The 19,101-nt window shown below is 56.0% G+C and overlaps 1 protein-coding gene across 3 annotated transcripts in view; it reads right to left on the bottom strand.

Annotated features, from left to right (window-relative positions):
- Window positions 1–250: 250 nt before the first annotated feature.
- Window positions 251–19,101, bottom strand: part of RAMP1 (receptor activity modifying protein 1) — a 51,498-nt gene continuing 32,647 nt past the window's right edge. Inside the window, exon 3 of one of the 3 annotated variants that reach the window (XM_045481920.1) lies at window positions 251–562. In XM_045481920.1, coding sequence (XP_045337876.1) covers window positions 251–562 — 312 coding nt within the window. Of the gene's footprint in view, window positions 563–5,877; window positions 6,507–19,101 lie in introns of those variants that run through there. The other 2 variants (XM_045481921.1, XM_045481922.1) reach the window with 2 other exon arrangements.

Raw genomic sequence — 19,101 nt, 5'->3', positions numbered from 1 at the left:
GGTGGGGGGGTCTGCAGCTCCCCCCCGCCCCCACCCTGGACTTCTGCAGACAGGGGTGGGAGGTGGGGCGAGGGGGGAGCCCAGGAGCCCCACTACTCCTCAGCCAACCAGCCCTGGAGCATCTGGCACCAATCGACGTGACCTTGGCAGGCGACCTTCTGCAAGGGCGCCTGCTCAGACGCTCCCCCACCCCCCCTCTTTGGACGGTTCCAGGAAGAGCTCCCAAGGCATTTCAGACACTCCTTTTCCTTTAAATGTCAACTGCCTCATCAGTAACCCTTGGAGGGGCGCTCACAGCCCGGATGTGGGACAGGACAGGCTGAGAACCTGGCCTCGGGGACCAGGGTGGGTGGGGGCAGCAGGACAGGGCTGCGGTGGCGGCGGCGGGGGGGGGGGGGGCTCCCCTGTGGGAACAACGGCCCGCACCCTGGCTTTGGGAACAACGCGTGTTCTCAGGAGCTCCTGGGACAGCTGGCCCGGTCCTCTCACCTGACTGGCTGGGGTCTGGAAACAGCTTTCGTGGCAGGTTATGAGCAGTTCCCAAAGTTGTCCCCGTGGTGGCCTGTGCAAAGGGGAGAACCGAGGGGCCATCCAGCTCCTGAGTTTGCTGAGTGTACTGGACTGAACGGCGTCCCCCCCAGTTCCTGCTCTTTGCAGATATTAGTTCAATTAAAACCAGGCCATACTGGGTTCAAGTGGGCACAATCTAACATGACCAGCCTCCTTGTAAGGAAAACCAGAGACGCGCAGCGAAAAGGCCGCTGATGGCGTGGACAGCCACAGGCTAAGGCCAAGGACCACCCAGGAAGAGCAGAGGCTGGAAGGGGCAGGAAGGAGCCTCCCCCGGAGCCCTCAGACAGAGCGCGGGCCTGCCAGCCCCTCCGTGTCAGAACACCGAGAGAATAAATTCTGTGGTTTAAGCCGTCTGGTTACTGGCAATCTGTTCTTTTGCCCTAAGAAACGAATAGGAAAGTCTTTTGTTTTATTTAGTTATAACAAAGTTTCAATCATACTAACAATAGAAAAATTCTGCCTTTAGTCATTCAAAGGTAGCACCCAGCTGCTGGCATTTGGTTTTTTGGCCTCCGCCTTGTGATGTGCGAACACTTGGCCATGAACGCAGACTGGGCGGACGGAAAGTGCCCCGGCGGGTAGAGCTGTGCCTCCGTCCCAGCCGAGCCCGGCCTCACCTGCTGACCGTGGTGACCTGGCCACGAAGCTGGACGCCTGAATGCGCTCTCCGGTTCCTTCACCGCACACCTATTTCGCCCGAAGGAAACTTCCAGATCAGGTGCACCTACATACTCAAATGTACTTACAAACACACACTCCAAAGTCAAACCTAAACATTTAAAAATTATCTGCAATGGCGAAGATACGCAAACAACAGAAACATCCATCAGCGGATGTAAAGATAACATGTGATATACACATACGATGCAACATTATTTGCCTTATTTAAAAAAAAATTTTTTTAATGTTTGTTTATTTTTGAGAGAGAGAGAGAGAGAGAGAGACAGAGCTCAAGAGGGGAAGGGCCAGAGAGAGAGGGAAACACAGAATCTGAAGCAGGATCCAGGCTCTGAGCTGTCAGTCCAGAGCCCGGCGTGGGGCTCAAACTCACAAACCGCGAGATCGCGACCTGAGCCGAAGTCAGACGCTTAACCGACTGAGCCACCCAGGTGCCCCACATTATTTGCTTTTTAAAAACGGAGGACATTCTGCACCACGAGGCAGCATGCATGAACCTCGAAGACAGTATGCTAAACGAAACAAGCCAGTCACGGAAAGACAAATACCGCGGGCATCCGCCTATACGAGCTCTCTAGAATAGTTACATTCATAGAAGCAGAGGGTGGAATGGTGGTTGCCAGGCTCTGGGTAGCGGGGTGTGGGGGAGGGAGGTCGCTAATCCATGGGCATAAGGTCTCAGTGAGGCAGCTGATCTGCTCCAGAACCCTGCTGCCTACGGCCCACGGTACTGAATCGTACTCTTAAAAATGTGCTAAGAGGGTAGACCTTACGTTACACGTTCTCACAACAATAAAACAACAAAAAACTAGAAATAAAAATTTGTCTCTAAAGTCCAAACGCAATTTTTGTGCACTTTAATACACGTTTCATAACCCCCCTCCCCAAATACTTAAAAACTGTCGTTCTGTTCTCTTTCATTAGCTGGGGTCATTTAATTTTATTTCATTTTTTTTGAAAGTTTTAGGGGCGCCTGGGTGGCACAGTCGGTTAAGCGTCTGACTTCAGCCAGGTCACGATCTCGCGGTCCGTGAGTTCGAGCCCCGTGTCAGGCTCTGGGCTGATGGCTCAGAGCCTGGAGCCTGTTTCCGATTCTGTGTCTCCCTCTCTCTCTCTGCCCCTCCCCCATTCATGCTCTGTCTCTCTCTGTCCCCAAAATAAATAAACGTTGAAAAAAAAATTTTTTTTTAAAGTTTTATTTATTTTGAGACAGAGAGAGAGTGAGTGAGGGAAGGGGAAGAGAGAGAATCCCAAGCAGGCCCTGCACTGATAGCATGGAGCCTGATGAGGGGCTCGAACCCATGAACCGGGAGATCGTGACCTGAGCTGAAGTCAGCCGTTTAACCCACGGAGCCCCGCAGGCGCCCCAAGTGGGGTAATTTTAAAGTAGTAACACTGTTCAGCGTTGCACTGTCTGTAGAGTATTTTCATAATAGCAACCGCCAGGCCCCACCTACTGCTCTGAGACCCAGCGCGGCCTTAGTGCAAGGTGTGATAGGACTCCTGTCAGCCACGCTGGCACACGCACCCCCACGGCCTTGCACCACCTTGACCTTCCTTACCAGGCTTCCCTCCCTGGCGACACCACGACCGCCTGCACCCGAACTCCCGTCCTGGCAACTCGGAAAACCCGGACTAAGACGCCTCCCTGAGTTACCCCCAGTACCCCTGGCGGGAGATGTTGCCATCATCCCCATTTCATGGATGAGGACATTGAGGCACGGAGCGGTGGGGCGTCGGGGGGACAGGGAGGAAGGTGGTTCGCTCCTTGAGGCCGAGCTCGGCCTTTTCTGTCAAGTTTCAGGGTAATTGTCTCTTCACGGCGATGATGCCAGGAAACATGCTTTTCGAAGTTTTAAAATAGGCGCACCGTCGTTTTTCCAGAACATCCCCCATTCTGCACTTGAGCACACTTGGTGAAATCTTTCAGAGTAGACCTGTTAAATTGAAGCGCTCTGAAAACAGTCTCCCACAAAACACCACCCTCTGATTTTCAGAGACCAACTCTCTGTAGTCTCTTTCCTTTTTAAAGTTTTTTTTTTTTTTTTTTTTAATAATTTTTTTTTTTTCAACGTTTATTTATTTTGGGGACAGATAGAGACAGAGCATGAATGGGGGAGGGGCAGAGAGAGAGGGAGACACAGAATCGGAAACAGGCTCCAGGCTCCGAGCCATCAGCCCAGAGCCCGACGCGGGGCTCGAACTCACGGACCGCGAGATCGTGACCTGGCTGAAGTCGGACGCTTAACCGACTGCGCCACCCAGGCGCCCCATTTTTTAAAGTTTTTTATTAGAAGAAATATTTACTTACTTTGAGAGAGAGAGAGAGAGAGAGCGCGCACCAGCAGGGGAGGGGCAGAGAGGAGAGACAGAATCCCAAGCAGGCTCCACACCAGCAGCACAGAGCCCGATGTGGGCCTCGAACTCACAAACCGTGAGATGAGGACTTGAGCCGAGATCAAAGAGCTGGACGCTTAGCCGACTGAGCCACCCGGGCGCCCCTTAGTCTGCTTCCTTTGAGTGTGACAACGGTCACGAGGGGCCTCACGTTAAGACGTGAACCAGTGGCCTGCTGTCCCGTGAAAGGTTACTTTTCTCGATCCAAACTGGAAAGTCTTACTAACCTGTGGCCACTGGCAGAGCACAAGCGAGCACCCGCCTGGAGAAGGGGCAAGGCAGCATCTCCACGAAAATGCAACCCCCCGACCCCCCACCACCGCGACACCGGGCCGCGTGCAACAGAACCAGGCGCGACTCTTCAGCGATGCGACGCAAGACTGGAGTGACTCCTGTCTGAGAGTAGCCATGTTTGTGAGCCCACGCACACAGCACAGCCACACCCGCCCACGCCACACACCATACCCCACGCACGCCTCAGGCTGGCCAAGCGCTTGGGAACAAGGGAGGGCCTTGTCTTGAAGATGCCACAGCCCTAAAGCTGATTCTGGAAGGATTCTTCACTCAGCCCCGGTGGAGCCCTGGGGCTCCATGGGGCTCCAACCACCCGTAGGGGCTTGAGGATGATGGGGCTGCCTGGGAGCTGGGGGCCCGGGTCCCTGCCGCCAGGGGTATGACCTCGGACGAGAGGGTTTCATTGAAAATGACCCCGGAAGCAGCACTGGAGGGAGCAGGCCCCGTGGGCCAGCCAAGCCGGCACCTTCGGCAGGTGCATGTATAACCAATTACGGGAGGAAAGACCAGCGAGGTCAGGCTGGGGGCTGCCCTCTTCCCCGTGGCCCGTGTCACCTTTGCTCTCAGGGGACGATGTTTATGAAGACAGACTCCAGCCCACAACTCCCACTCCCGGCCACCTTCCGCTCCTGAGACGGCGCCCGTAGCCGAGACCCACGGAAGCCTGGGCCCTCGGCCCCAAGCTCTTCCCCCACCTGCTTCCTTTCCTGGGTCCTGAACCGTAACCACTCGTGCCACAGCATCCTCGGGAGAACCCAGGGATGCATAGAGACAATTGCCCGTTTCCTTCCAGCTCTCATGGCCCCGCGTCTCTGACCCGTGAAGGCGGAGGAAGCGAGGACCGAACCCTGCAGCCTGACCAGCCCCTTCCCGAGGCCCTGGGGTCCCTGTTGGTTCTTGAGGCGATCGCCCTGCCGTTAGGACCGCCTGGGCTTCTTTCCCGTAAGGCACGACCACGCTGTAGCCAGGGCGCCCGTGGTTCAGCGCAGAAGCGAGAGAAGCCCCATCAGGGAACCCGTCTGTGACGCCTCTGCAGGCCGGGGGCCTGCCCGTGATGGGAGCACCTTTGCAGGGCCAGCAGGTGCCCAGGAAGAGGCTGGGGGGGTCTGAGTTACCCGAGGGGGCTGTCGAGGGTCGGGTCTGCTCAGCTGAGTGGGGTGGTGGGTCACCCCGTGTGCCTGTGGTACGCTAATGCTGAATATTCCAGAAGGTAATGGCGTTGGGCCCCTGTGTAAGGGCAGGCTGGCCAGCAGGGCAGAGGGAGAGGCAGAGTCTGGGGGTGATGGGCGTGACACCCCATCAGTCTGAACTCAGAGGTCTGAACTCAGAAGACATCAGGGAGGAACACTGTGGAAGCTCCCTGCGGGCATTCAGAACCTTCGGGAAGGTGGCTGTAAGCAACTGTGAACAGAAAAGCAGCAGCCACCTGGAGGGGCGCACTGGGGTGTAATGGCCGGTAGAGCCCCGGGGCGCAGAATGCAAGTGGGTATCTGGACCTGAGGAGGCATCTCTGAGGAGGGGCCTCAGCAAACACCGAACACACCAGGCCTCCTCCTGTCTGCGAACAGCCGTCCTCTGAGCCAGCGGTTGGGGTGGGGGTGGGGGTGGGGCGGGGGCCTCAGAGGCCCACGGGAGCATCTTCAGGACACACAGCGCCTCGGCACCATCATCCCCACAAAGGTCCCTGTGACCGAAGAAGGGGAATCCGAAGGGGTTAGTGTTCCTCCCACCTTTCTACTCTCAGTGGTCCATACCCCGAAATAACGACGCTCCCCAAATTCGAGGACATCCTTTTTCATTTTTTAAAATATTTATTTTTGAGAGAGAAGAGAGAGCCAGAGCAGGAGCGGGGCAGGGTCAGAGAGCAGGAGACACAGAATCCGAAGCAGGCTCCAGGCTCCGAGCTGTCAGCACAGAGCCCGACGCGGGGCTCGAACTCAGGAACCATGAGATCATGACCTGAAGTCGGACTGAGCACCCGGGCGCCCCCTTGAGGACATCCTTTGAATCACAAGCCACTTATCCCGGTTCGGCGGAAGGTTGGAACCTCAGGAGACAGAGGTCGGAACCCTCCCCAGAAATCATGACAATTAGGCTCCCCCTCCCTCCTAGCATCTGGGGTCCCCACCTGGGTCGCTTCGATCTCCAGCCAGGGGGCTTTCAGGTGAACGCCTGCGCCACGGCCATTCCGAAATCCTGTTAGCTCTTCCTGGGGGACAAAACAAGGGATCTGGGGCCTACTCTGCCGTCAGGGCGCCCGAAGCTCTCGCCTGTCCCCCCCCCCCCCCCCCCCGCCGCGACTGCAGGCCTACACGACGCCCTCCGGGCGCTTGCTCCTCCAGACCACCAGCGCTGTCACAAGCAGGGTCACCAGGATGGGCACCGCGATGAAGGGGCAGAGGATGCTTCGGGGCGGGTCCCGCACAGCCCGGCCAGAGACGGGGCAGTTCCTGAAGTAGTGCCGGTGGACGGCCACAAAGAACTTGTCCACGGCCGCATTCGGCCAGAAGCAGCCCAGCTGGTCCGCCACGTGCCTGGTGCAGTCAGTGAGCAGTTTGTAGCTCCTGCGGGTGCAAAAGTGTTCATTAGCCCCCGCGCGGGCAGAGGCCCGAGGCAGGACCCGGCCGGGGCTCTTCGCCCCATCCCCGCCCCCCCCCTGGCGCCAAGCAGCCCCCGGGGTCCTCGCCCGGCCGGCTCCGGGAGAGGAAGGCCCTGGAAGGTCCTGTGGGGGCTCCCGGAGGTCCTGCAGGCGCCCACGCCCTGGAAGGCGGGCTGGGGCTCGGGGACGTCCCTCCTCGCTTCTGGGATTCCAGGGACCGGGACGCACCTGCCGGGGCAGCCTACGAGGGGGGCCAGTCGGGCGCGTTCCCACGGCGGCCTGGCTCAAGAAGCCGTCAGGGCACCAATCCGCAGCCTCTCCAGCACCTCGCTGTCCCCTCCCCCAGGCAGGCCACCCAGCCTGGAAGGCAGGGCTCCCCACCGGGCCTGGTCTCCCAGCACCCCCTTCCCCCACTCCGGCTGGAGCCTCCCGGAGCGTTCATCACCTTTCATGGTGCAGAGCCACATCTTAATTTTATTCATTGGGTGGAAATGCTGAGGACAGGGATCTGGTCTGTTTTGTTCACCTCTGCAGTCCCAGTGCCTAGAAGGGTACTTGGAACGTGGCAGGCGTGAGTCGGCTGTTTGGTCCTTTTTTTATTGTGGTAAAATAGAAATCATGTTTGCTTGTTTGGGTTTGTGTGTGTGTGTGTGTGTGTTTGCTATTTTAACCGTTTAAAAAATTTTATCTATTACTTTTTTTTGACAGAGAGAGAAAGAGAGAGCATCCCAAGCAGGCTCTGCACTGTTAGCATAGAGCTCGACGTGGGGCTGAATCCCACAAACTGTGAGATCGTGACCTGAGCTGAAACCAAGAGTCGGATGCTTAACCGGCTGAGCCACCCAGGCACCCCAAGTAAATTACTTTTTAATAAATGAAGATTGAAATTGGGGGATATTAAGATGCGGTTTCCAGAAGATGAGTCCCTTCTGCTTCTACTTAGCAGGTAGAAAGTTGTAAAACAAACAGACAAAAAAATCCCAAAACAACAACAACAACAACAAAAGCCAAAGAAACCACAAAACCCTATGTTTTCTGGAGTCCGTCAGAGAGTAGAGACCACAAACCAACGAAGTAACTTGTTTCAAGGACCGTCCCGCCTGGGGCAGAGCACGGGAACAACAGACATCAGAAGAAACCCACTACTGACAGACTGCAAAGACCGACTAAGCCTAGAAGGTCAGTCTGGAATTCCTGGGGCCCCAGACACCCCGGTGGTTTTGTGACTCCCCACTTTTTCCCAGCGGGTGCTCGTGAGAAAGATGAGTGGCAGGCAGGGGACTGGCTGTCCCTTGGGGCCAGGCACAAACACCGCACGTTTCTTGAATACTTCTCATGTAAGAATCGACAGCCTGTGACCCCTGCAGGAAGAGTGGCTGATGGCGAGGAACAGACCACAGCCCTTCCCGCTTTCCCAGACCCTCCCCGCCTGGGGAGCAAACGCCCTCAGCGGCAGAGGGAGGGACGGCACAGCCTGTCGGTGCCAGGGCACAGGAGAGACGCACTAGGGCTGACAGAGGAAGGGGAAAGACTCTTCCCCCTCGGGAGAGCAGGCCTGGGATCCTGCATGATACCAAACAGAGGGGCAGGAATCTCCCAGCCAAGATCCCACGGACCCAGGGCAGGGAGCGGCCCGAAGGCATGTGGCCTGTCTGAGCTGAGGCTCTGTCCCCAGCATAGAACCGCAAGCAGCAACTGTCTGCTACCTGGACAAGGTGGAGAGAGACGGGCTCAGGCGTGCAGGGTGGGACACCGCCCTGAGGACGATTCACCAGCCCCCGCTGGGACCGCAAGGCGGTGGCAGCCATTGCTACCGGTATGGAGGCCTGTGGTGCTCTGAAAGTGACCACGGCGGCCACGAACCCCAGACCCAGCTCGGTTCCTCACAGGATGGACTCCAACCCCACACCAACAGCCTGGCGGGAGAGGGTGACCCACTGCCAGAGATGAACACTAGTCGCCTCCGTCTCTGACGTTCTCTCCACGAATGTTCCGTATTCAGATACGAAGTTACGAACTTTTCACTCAGAAGCAACAAAACCCAAGCCACGCGTTGCCAAGAGACAAAATGATCAACAGAATCAGACTCATTGATGACCTAGCTGTTGAAACTGTTATGCAGGGACTTCGAGGAGATGATCATGACAAGGGGTCTGGGTGAGAAAGCAGTTAATCTACACCCACAGAGCCTTGTAGCAGAGACATGAAGCTGTAAGAAAGCTAGAGAGAAATGCTAGAAATAAAATGAACCCTGTATCGGAGAGAATTCCCTTGATGGGCTCATCAGCAGGTCCGGCATTTGAGGAATGAGTGAGTGAGCCTGAAGGCAGGTCAGTAGGAATTCCCCAAACCGAAACACAGAAAGAAAAAACAGAGCATCCCTGTGGCGAGTTAAAAACACTATCAATGTTATATCAAGTCCAACTTGTAATCTGAGTCCCCAGGAGGAGGAGAAGGAATGGGGCGGAAAAAGTATTTGAAGAGATAATGGCTGAAAAGTTTCCCAGAACAGTGAGATATCGGTCTGCCAATCCAAGAAGGTCAGAGAACCTCAAACAGGGCAAAAAGCAAAACAGCAAATAAAGAACCACACAGACCCATCGGTCAAACAAGCATCTGAAAACCAAAGATAAAGAAAAAAACTTCCAAGAAAAAAAATCCTAGAGTCTGTCAGAGAAAAAAAGACACTTACAACGAAGCAATGGCAGGGTCTCAGCAGACATTTTACAAGAGACTGTGCAGGCCAGGGACAATGGGGTGACTAACGGCGGGGAACACAGCCCCGTCTGTCCAGAGTCCCATACCCAGCAAAAGTAGCTTTCACACATGAAGTTGCCAATAAAGACTTTCTCAGAAACAAAAAGAAGCTGAGAGAGAATTCATTGCCAGAAGACCTGTGCTTTAAGAAATGTTAGTTTTTCTTTTTTTTTTTTTTTTTTTTTTAATTTTTTAATGTTTATTTATACTTGAGAGAGAGAGAGAGAGAGAGAGAGGGAATGAGCAGGGAAGGGGCAGAGAGAGGAAGCCACAGAATCCGAAGCGGGCTCCAGGCTCCGAGCTGTCAGCACAGAGCCTGATGCGGGGCTCGAACTCACGGACCGCGAGATCATGACCTGAGCCGAAGTCGGACGCTCAACTGACGGAGCCCCCCAGGCACCCCAGAAATGTTAGTTTTTCATTCAGAGGAGTATAACAGATGCAGTAAACGGATACCGTCAAAATGAAGATGTTTAAAGATCCTTTTCTGGAACTTTCTGACTTTTGAGCTAGAAATCCAATCGACGCTGGGAAAGGCTGGGGTGTGTCCAGCGGCCAAGCACCCCTCCGCCGCAGCGCCCGTTATGTGGTCTCCAAATCGCTGAGTCACTGCCCCGAGTGCACCGGGACCGCGGGCCCTCCTCGGTCCGCGTGGGGGGGCTGGGAGGGTGGGGCCCCAGGAGGGACACAGCGGGCCGAGGCGGCAGCAGCTGGCGTGTGCGGGACCCGTGCCCGACGGGGTGTGCGGTCTTCCCAAGAGAACAAGCACTCGTGTTTCAAGTCAAAACAGAAGTGGAGAGAGCCACAGGAAGTCACGCCAGGCTGGGTCTCACGGTGAGAAGAAATGAATCAGCACGGATCAGGTGCCTGGCCCACGGTAAGTGCTGAATGTGAAAGCCCAAAGTCCAGCCTTCTGAGCTGGGTGTCGATCAGCTACGGGGACACGCGTCACAAGCACTGGTTTGGACGACCTGTCTTCTCCCCTGTCTCAGACCCACCAAGCCCGCCAGTAGTCTCTGGGGTTCGGCAGGACAGACACGCCATCCTAAACGTTGCCCCCCCTCCTCTGTGCCTGGGGGTGGAGCGGGGACACCCCCAGGAAGAGGTATCGCCACCCCTGGGCCGGCCGGCCAGGAGAGGGAGGAGCCCCTGACCCAGGAGATGAGACCCTACAGACCCCACGCGGAGGCCACGCGGAGGCTGAGCGCCCGGGGTGGGCTATTCTGGGATCAGGCATTTTCTCCTTGAAATGTTATCTTCTAGTTTGCAAAGCCACCGCCGTCTAAAAATATCTCCAACATGCAGTCAGCCGTCCACATCCTGTTTATTTATACAGAAGTGACAGCTGAAACTTTCAATAAATATTTGGAGCCCTGTCAGCAAGGGGGTGATAAGAGAATTCCCCTCAGAGTGTAGACATTCGTGTCTTCAGAAGAACAGAGTACTGACTGAAGGGCCCAAAATAATCATGAAAAATATTCTCGCCTCAACCCTCTATTTTCAGTCCTCACATAACCAAACAGTTATCCTGTGTGTGTGTGTGTGTGTGTGTGTGTGTGTGTGTGTGTGTGTGTGTGTGTGTGGCAAGGACTTTCTATTCTGGGCCTTTAAGCAAACTTTGCTTGGAATGTTCCTGAACACGATGGTGGGAGTTTCCAATATGTCTGGGTCCCAAGTCAAGGCTCCCGGCACCAAGACTTATGATTGTTTCCTCGCTGGCAAGAAGGCTGATGCCCACTCCTGCCCCAGGCAAGGTGTCTGCTCTGGGGGACACTGTGGTCGCTGGTGTCCCCCAGGTAGCCCTGACTGGTCCTGATGTGGAGTGTCTGAGCTGGGGCCCTGGCGCCCCAAGACCTGGATTCAAATCCCAGCCCCGCCGCCTATCCCGAGTAATCCTGGGATCGCCTTCCCCCTATCCGGGCGAGCCCTGGCCTCCTTATATGCAAATGAAGACACCACTTGGCAGGGTTACTGGGCAGATCAAGTGAAATGAGGTCAAGGGCCCCACATACAGCAGGTGCTCAATAAGTGGATGTGACCTCATCCCTTCCTTCTGAACAACTGGTGTGTGGCTTATAAAGTAGTCACTTCTCGTTCTACAAACCTGAACAAAAGCAGACCAGGCCACCTGAGTCTAAGCATCCAAAATCCGAGGAGGAACCGCTTTTGGACTTAGGTTCACTTTATCCGCATCAATAGCTTCACCCATCCACCCGGGACCACGCGCCCCTCCCCCCCCCCCACCGTGGGTTCCCGCAGCCCCATGCACCTGCCGTGGGGAGCAGCAGCTGGGGGTGAATGTGACTGCCCCGCGCTGGCCCAACGGGCCTGTCAAAATGCTTGATGACACGGCGGGGAGGCTCTCGGATAGCTGGCGAGGCGGGCAGGTGGGTGTGAGACCCAGAGCCGTACCCATGACGCTTTTGGCTAAACAGCCCTTCTGGAAATACAAATGACTAATACACAGCCCAGAAAAAGTTTGACCCCGCTTTTAAGAAAAACAAAGAGGGGCGCCTGGGTGCCTTAGTCGGTTTAGCGTCCAACTTCGGCTCGGGTCATGATCTGGTGGTCTGTGAATTCAAGCCCGCGTCTCGGAGCCTGGAGCCTGCTTCGGATTCTGTCTCTCCCTCTCTCTCTGCTCCTCCCCTGCTCACGCTCTCTCTCTCTCTCAAAAATAAATAAATATTAAAAAAAAATTGGGGCGCCTGGGTGGCGCAGTCGGTTAAGCGTCTGACTTCAGCCAGGTCACGATCTCGCGGTCCGTGAGTTCGAGCCCCGCGTCAGGCTCTGGGCTGATGGCTCAGAGCCTGGAGCCTGTTTCTGAATCTGTGTCTCCCTTTCTCTCTGCCCCTCCCCCGTTCATGCTCTGTCTCTCTCTGTCCCAAAAAAAAATAAATAAACGTTGAAAAAAAAAAAAATTTATAAAAAAAAAAAAAATAAAAAAAAAAGAAACAAAGAAAAACAAAGAAGCGAATGTCCAAATTTAAAAATAACGCTTGGCGCTGGGGAAGGTACCGTGAGATGACGCAGGTCCTTGTGTCATTGCTAACAGAAGACAAACCGGTAAACATTTTCCCGAAAAGCGATTCAGCGATATGCGCCAATAACCTCACAAGTGTGGATGCCCTTTGGCCCAGTATTTCTTTCCTGGGAATTATCTGAAATTAATAACATAAAATGTAGACAAAAGTAGTGTAAGAAGATGTTCACGGCGAACTTCTAATTATGGAAAACAGCCAACAACGGGACTGCCAGGAAAGAACCGGCTTCTAAAAGCCTCCCCGCTCTCTGCACCTCCCCCTTCAGGCTCGCAGCCCTGGGTGCCTAACCCCGCCCTACCAGCCACCTCCAGGCCCCTCCAGTTCCAGCAGGCCCCCTGCAGGAAGGGCAAGGCCACTAGATGGCGCCCCTCCTGGGGACCTCCTCTCTGTGGTCTCCTCCCCTGGGGACGCTTCTCCCGCCTGTCAGCTCCTCCCGTGCAGTCACATCCCCCAGGACCCCCCATCCGGGCTCCTGAGGCTTCCCCTCCATCGCCTGGAGCGACCTCGCCCGCCCGGAGAGGCTCCCCGGTCCTCCCCACCTCCCTGGTCGGAGGGAGGGGCGTCCACACTCCGCAGACCCCTTGCTGTGACCCTCCCACCCCCATCGGAAGCTGGGTCCCGTCCACATCCAGCTGTCACCACACCTGGCTTCCAGATTGCCCGTGCCCCCGGCTCCAGCTCCCAGCCCCTGGGAGCCCTTGCCCAGCCCCTGAGTTGTCATGGACTTCTCCCCACCTCCTCCAGGGGTGTCCCTGCCCTCCTGTGGCCCTGTCACTGTGTCCAGGAGTAGGCAGAAGTGACTTGTCTTGGTGGGTTATTGTGACCCACCTTGCTAATACCAGCGTCCACCTTCCTTCACAATTCGGGCCAGAGGCCTTGGCCTCTCTGCACCCCTTCTCTTCTACTCCACCCAGCTTGGTCAGGGGCGGCCACCAAATCCCTCCCTCTTGTCTCCTCCGCACCCCTGCGCTCAGTCCATGATTGGCTGTGTCACCCCTGCCCTCCTCCTGACCTCCAGCCCACTATCCGCATCTTTGCACCTTCCTCGTGCTGAATTCAAAAGCCTTCACGTAGCCCCCACCCTCAGCCATGTCCTCTCCTTCTCACCGGCCACAGGCCAGCTACACTGGCTGGTGCTTCTGCCTCAGGACCTTTGCACACGCTGTTCTTTCTCCGCGGAAGGCTCTTAACCCCATCTTCACCAGGCCAACTCTGCTCCTCCTTCGAATGTCACTTCCTCAAAGAGGCCTTTTTTTGATGCTTCAACCTCACTCGGCTTCCTGGTAAAGTGGGGTTTCCTTCATAGATGTCTTACTTTGTCCTTGTACTTTAATTCACATGATGATTCCCTCGCTCTTGGTCTCAACAGCTAGCCTGCAAGCACCATGGGGGGACGGGGACAGTGTAAGAAGAAGACCAAATCCCACTTACCCTGTTGACAGAGTCACCTCAGGGGCAAAGGGGAGCCAAAGCTGAAGGAAGAGAGGGTATGGAACAGGAGGCCAGCAGGAGGGGTGCCCACGGCACAGCCCATTCACACGGAGACAGCGGTATGAGAGCCCCGCGGTGTACAGATCACTTACAGGTGCCGGCGGCACAAGGCGGAGTCAACCACGCCTTCATGTTGGGGACTTTCTTTTTTTAGTATTTTTTTAATGTTTATTTATTTCTGAGACAGAGACGGAGCATGAGCATGGGAGGGGCAGGGAGAGAGAGAGGGAGACACAGAATCCAAAGCAGGGTCCGGGCTCCGAGCTGTCAGCACAGAGCCCGACACGGGGCTCAAACTCACGAACTGTGACATCGTGACCTGAGCCGAAGTCGGACGCTTAACCAACTGAGCCACCCAGGCGCCCCTAGTTTTTGAGAGAGAGACAGAGAGACAGAGCACGAGTGGGGGAGGGGCAGAGAGAGAAGGAGACACAGAATCCGAAGCAGCTCCAGGCTCCGGGCTGTCAGCACAGAGCCCAACGTGGGGCTCGAACTCACAGGCCGTGAGATCATGACCTGAGCCGAAGTCGGTTGCTCAATCGACTGAGCCACCCAGGCACGCCTACGCTAGGGACTTTAACACCCCTTTCGGGGCTAAGCAAATTAAAACCAGTACCAAGTGAAGAAGCCTGACTCAGGGACTGCATGTGAAGTTTCCAGTCTACGGTCAACAAGCTTTTCAAGTCCACGGACTCTATTTAGGCAGCAAAGAAAAACAACAAATTCCCAAAGTGGAAACTCTAAGTCAGTATTCTTTGACTACAATATTAAAAACTAGAAATTAGTAAGAAAAGGGTAAATTAAAAAAAAAACCCAAAGTCTCTAGAAATGAAAGGGCATGCATATAACATTGAAGTCAAACAAGAACTTAATTTGATCAGAGACTATTAAGAAAACAACGGCGTGCTACGTGTAAAAATTAAGGGGATAGAGGCAAAACTGAATTATGAGAAAAATCCACTGTTGTAAACTATCTTATTACTACACAAAATGATATGAAAATACGTGAAGTCTCCAAATGAAGGCATTTTTAAATTTCATTTTGTTATTATTATTATTATTTTTTTAACATTTATTTATTTTTGAGAGAGAGAGAGCACGAACAGGGGAGAAGCAGAGACAGAGGGAGACACAGAATCTGAAGCAGGCTCCAGGCTCCGAGCTGTCAGCACAGAGCCTGACGCGGGGCTCGAACCCACAAACCGTGACATCGTGACCTGAGCCGAAGTGGGATGCTGAACTGACTGAGCCACCCAGGCGCCCCAAGACATTTTTTAAAAGAACAACAAAATAAAACTTTTCAAAGGGCAAATAATTCAAATGCACTCAAAATTGTTAAAAAGTAATATTTAGTGATATTTTAAGAAGTAAAATGAATACGTAAGTTCAATAGCTGATTCTTTAGAAAACAATGAAACCAGACATATCTCTGGATAATGTAGTCTGAAAAAACAAAAAAAAAAGAGAGAAAACATCAATATACAAAACCACCGGAAGGAGATTACCCAAAGTATAGGAGAGTAACATACAAAAAAATGTATGTTACAGTTTGGGAAATCCTTGAGTTGGCCTGCTTTTTGGGAAACTACAAATGACCAAACAGAGACTTAAAAGATAAAAAATCTGAGAAGAATGAAAAATGTAATTAGAGAATTACTTCCACAAAAGGTGCTGGACTCAGGTAATTCTTTCAAATTCTCGAGATCACAGAGGCGGACGCTGAGTTCCCCCGTTCTTTTACAGGGTCAGCAAATCCTGATCCCAGTCCTCTCCAGACGGCCTGCCCACGTGCCCTGGAGCCACAGATGTCCTCTACGTTCACTTACCAATGACACAAAAGTACGACAGAGGATGTTTGCCGATTTAAGCCAGGCCTACAGAGCACCTTAAGGCCACGTTCATTTCGGGAATGCTTCAAACTTAGCATAAAATCATACTTCAACGTGTCCAAGGAAAGGGACACGAGACCGTTCCAATACAAGCTGAGAAGGCATTTGATAAGACTCAACATTCATTTCTGATGAAAAACAAACCACCCTGTAAACCACAAACAGGTTCTTTTCTCAACGTGGTAAAAACCTCTCCGAAACCGAGGGCACGCATTGGGTGATTGGAACCCTAGGGGCGTTTTCATCACAGGCAGGAATCCTTTCCTTCATTCTTAACCGGTCAGGCCTGTCTTCTCCCTTGTGGTTTCCGCCTTTCGTTTCGGGGCCCCCACCCAAGACTTCGAAGTCACATGGAGCCTTTCTGAAGCAGGGAGGGGCTGGGGCCACTTCCTCTGGTGACAGAAAGCCACGCGGTGACCCGGCCTGCCCGAGGCCGCGCCAGGCGTGGAGTGAGGATGCCAGGCCAGCTCGTCTCTACAAGGGGCCTCCGACCACGGACAGGAGGGGCCAGCGGCCTTGGCGGTGGCTAAGCAAGTCCTCGTGCTGTACTTTTCCCGCAGACCCACGCACGAGCCAGCTGGGAGGCCGGCCTTCCGGCCTGGAGGAAACACAGGACGGGGCATCTTTTGTTTTTCTTGCCGCAGAAGGACGCAGGAGGACATCTTGGTCACTGATTTAAAACATTTCACTGGCACCGGCCTGGGAACGTGTGCTGGGCTGGGGGTGGGGGTGGTGGGGGTGGGGGGTTGCTGAGTCAATGGAGCCCCTGGAACTCACTCCACACACCTGGGGTTTGCAGCCGGGGGCGGGAAGGTGGATGCTAGACCATCGAGCCCTCCCTCGGCCAGTTAGCTCAGACAGATCCGAGCGAACCAGGCCAGACCAACGAGGCCAAGCGCTAGAAGTCGTGCCTCCCTGCTGGCCCAGGGCTGACCCGCCAGGGTGCTCGGACACAGAAGGCTTTGACGTCAGTGGCTACCGTTGCACGCAAATGCGTACCTCGAGATGAATTTTTCCGAGGCTCCTCTGACAGTGTAACTCCTTAGTAGAACAGGGACCCCGCCCATGTTGGCAAACGCATTACCCTAGGGGGCACAGGGGACCGGCAGTGCCATCGCTGCCCGAGACTCACAGCACGCCGCGTGCCCACGCTGTGAGGTTTGCAGCAACGCTCCGGTCCACACGGCACGCAAACGCCTCGACAGGCTGCCCAGGAAAGCCTGCTGAACGGTGGAGGGAAATCCCACGTCACATCTCTGATGCCAGCTCCCTGGCTAAACCGAACCCCCCTGACCAGCGGGCACCGGCTGAGCCAGGTGGACAGATGCCATTTTCTCAGGAAAGACAGAACAGGACTGAGCAGAGAACAAAGAGCCTCGGGAGGGTTCCAGGGAAGAGGGGACACATGGAAACCGGCCGGGGTTTTCTCTGCTGGCTACGAGGCGACAGTTTTCCAGAAATACCCGCGGCCCATCCAGGGCGTGCGTCAGCAGACGGGGCTCAGGGGGGGCCTGGAAGGACCCCGCCGCTCTTGGGCTGCGGAAAACAAGACACGGGACAGCCCTCTGTGGCTTCCTCTGGCCACCGCTCCGCCTTCCCACCCCGCTGGGCTCTGGGCTTCTCTTCTCCTGGCCTGAAGCCGGGCTCTCCCCTCCCCGAGACACCCCACGATGGGGAAGCGAAAGACAGGCTTCTGGGGGCATTTCGCGTCAGTTCTCGGGCGTTGGCCTGGGAAGCTGCTGCGCAGACAAGGCCCTGAGGGCGTTTCCTCTGGAAGTGACCCCCCCCCCCCCCCCACACTGCGTCCTGCACCCTCAGCCTTGGGAGCCTGGACCTGTCCCCTCTCACACCTTGTTTCTGTCTGCTCCTCCAGTCCCCCTTAGGAATGACCTGCTCCACGACCCCCCCCCCCCCCCCGGCGGGAGAGCATTTCATGGCTCCCCTTCTAGAGAGGAGTGGGCTTCTACAGCAGCCTGGCAGGGGAGGTCCACGGCTGCCGTCTGGAAACCCCCTCTGTCTGGGCTCCCTGGCCCCCTGCCTATGGACTTGTATTTCCTCAAACCCAGGACTCGGGCCTGGCACTTTTGGGGTCCCTGCCCCGGCTGAGTCCTCTGGGCCCCGTGACGCTCCCTCCCTCTTTAGCCCCTTGCAGCTGCCCGCTCTGTGTGTCCCCGCTGGCCTGTGACCTCAGGAGGGCAGGGCAGCTCCTCTCGGCTCCCCGTGGAACCCTGCCCCCCGTGTGGGCGTACAGCAGGGCTCAGTGCCCAAGGCTGATGTGCCTGCAACTCTGCAGCCCTCACCGGGCCCCACCCGGAGCCCCGGTTCCTCAAATCTGGGCCAGGAGGCAGAGGAGGGCGCTGCCCCTTCCCGCCTGGGCCACCCTGGGCGGTCCTGAGTGGGACAGAGGGGCCCTGGGGACCTCTGGCGATGCCTGCCTCGACACGGGGTCTGCAGCTGGGCCCAAGGTCCCCAAACACAAGGTCTCATGAGCACAGGCCCACGGTCCATACGTGCAGAGCCCTGGGTCCCCGTGCCAGCCCCACAGCCCACCCTTGGACCTGGAACCCAGAGGCTCACTTTGGGGGAGCAGCGGGAGACTCCCTGAGAAGATTCCGCAGCTTTGTATCCAGGCTGGTTGAGGCCACCTGGAAGCAACGTGTGTGGGCCACGCGGGGCCATGTGTGGAATGGGGAGGGGCACCCCTTCCTCCAGGCGGGTGTGGGGCTCGGCTCCCTTCAGGCTCCACCCCCGCCAGGTGCCCCGTTAAGGATGCCACCCGCCAGGCCGCGGTGAGTCCTCAGGCAGGAGACTTGGCGTCCCTGGGCGGTGCCATCTGCATCCGGGAAGATGGCCCCAGGGCTGAGCTGGAGACCAGGGAGGCAACGCACACGAGGGCCCCCTGCTCCCCTAGACCCATGGAGGGGGGACGTCACCAGTCAAGGCGACTGCTGTCGCTTGAGGGGACACCAGTGTCGGCAGACAGAGCTTCGCCCCACACCAGGCAGCTCTCGACCGAGCCCCCGTTTCCTGAGCTTGGCACCAGTCAGGCCGCAGTATGGCTCCAACATTCCCTCTGCTGGGTCTACACACTGAGCACTAGCTACTCGCCGGCCTGCAGAGAAGCGCCCGCGGCTCTGGGAGCGGACCCGTGGGGGCTGCAGGTACCGTGTTGGGAGACGGGGCGCTGGGGACCCAGGGCTGCAGAGACACACGGGGGGGCGGGCGCTTCCTCTCCAGCTGTCCTGCTGTGGCCGGGCTGCTCAGCCTGTGCACAAGGGGCCGTGGGCTCCTGCCGGGAGCACGTGCTGCTGGGCCCGGGGGACAGTCTCGTCTCCCTGGGCGATGGGCACCCTGCAACTCAGGAGGCCACACGGGAGCCATC

The sequence above is a fragment of the Leopardus geoffroyi genome, chromosome C1, assembly GCF_018350155.1.
Source record: "Leopardus geoffroyi isolate Oge1 chromosome C1, O.geoffroyi_Oge1_pat1.0, whole genome shotgun sequence".
Classification (NCBI taxonomy): domain Eukaryota; kingdom Metazoa; phylum Chordata; class Mammalia; order Carnivora; family Felidae; genus Leopardus; species Leopardus geoffroyi.
The sequence above is the reverse complement of the archived record's forward strand: the minus strand, read 5'-3'. Positions and strand labels throughout refer to the sequence as shown.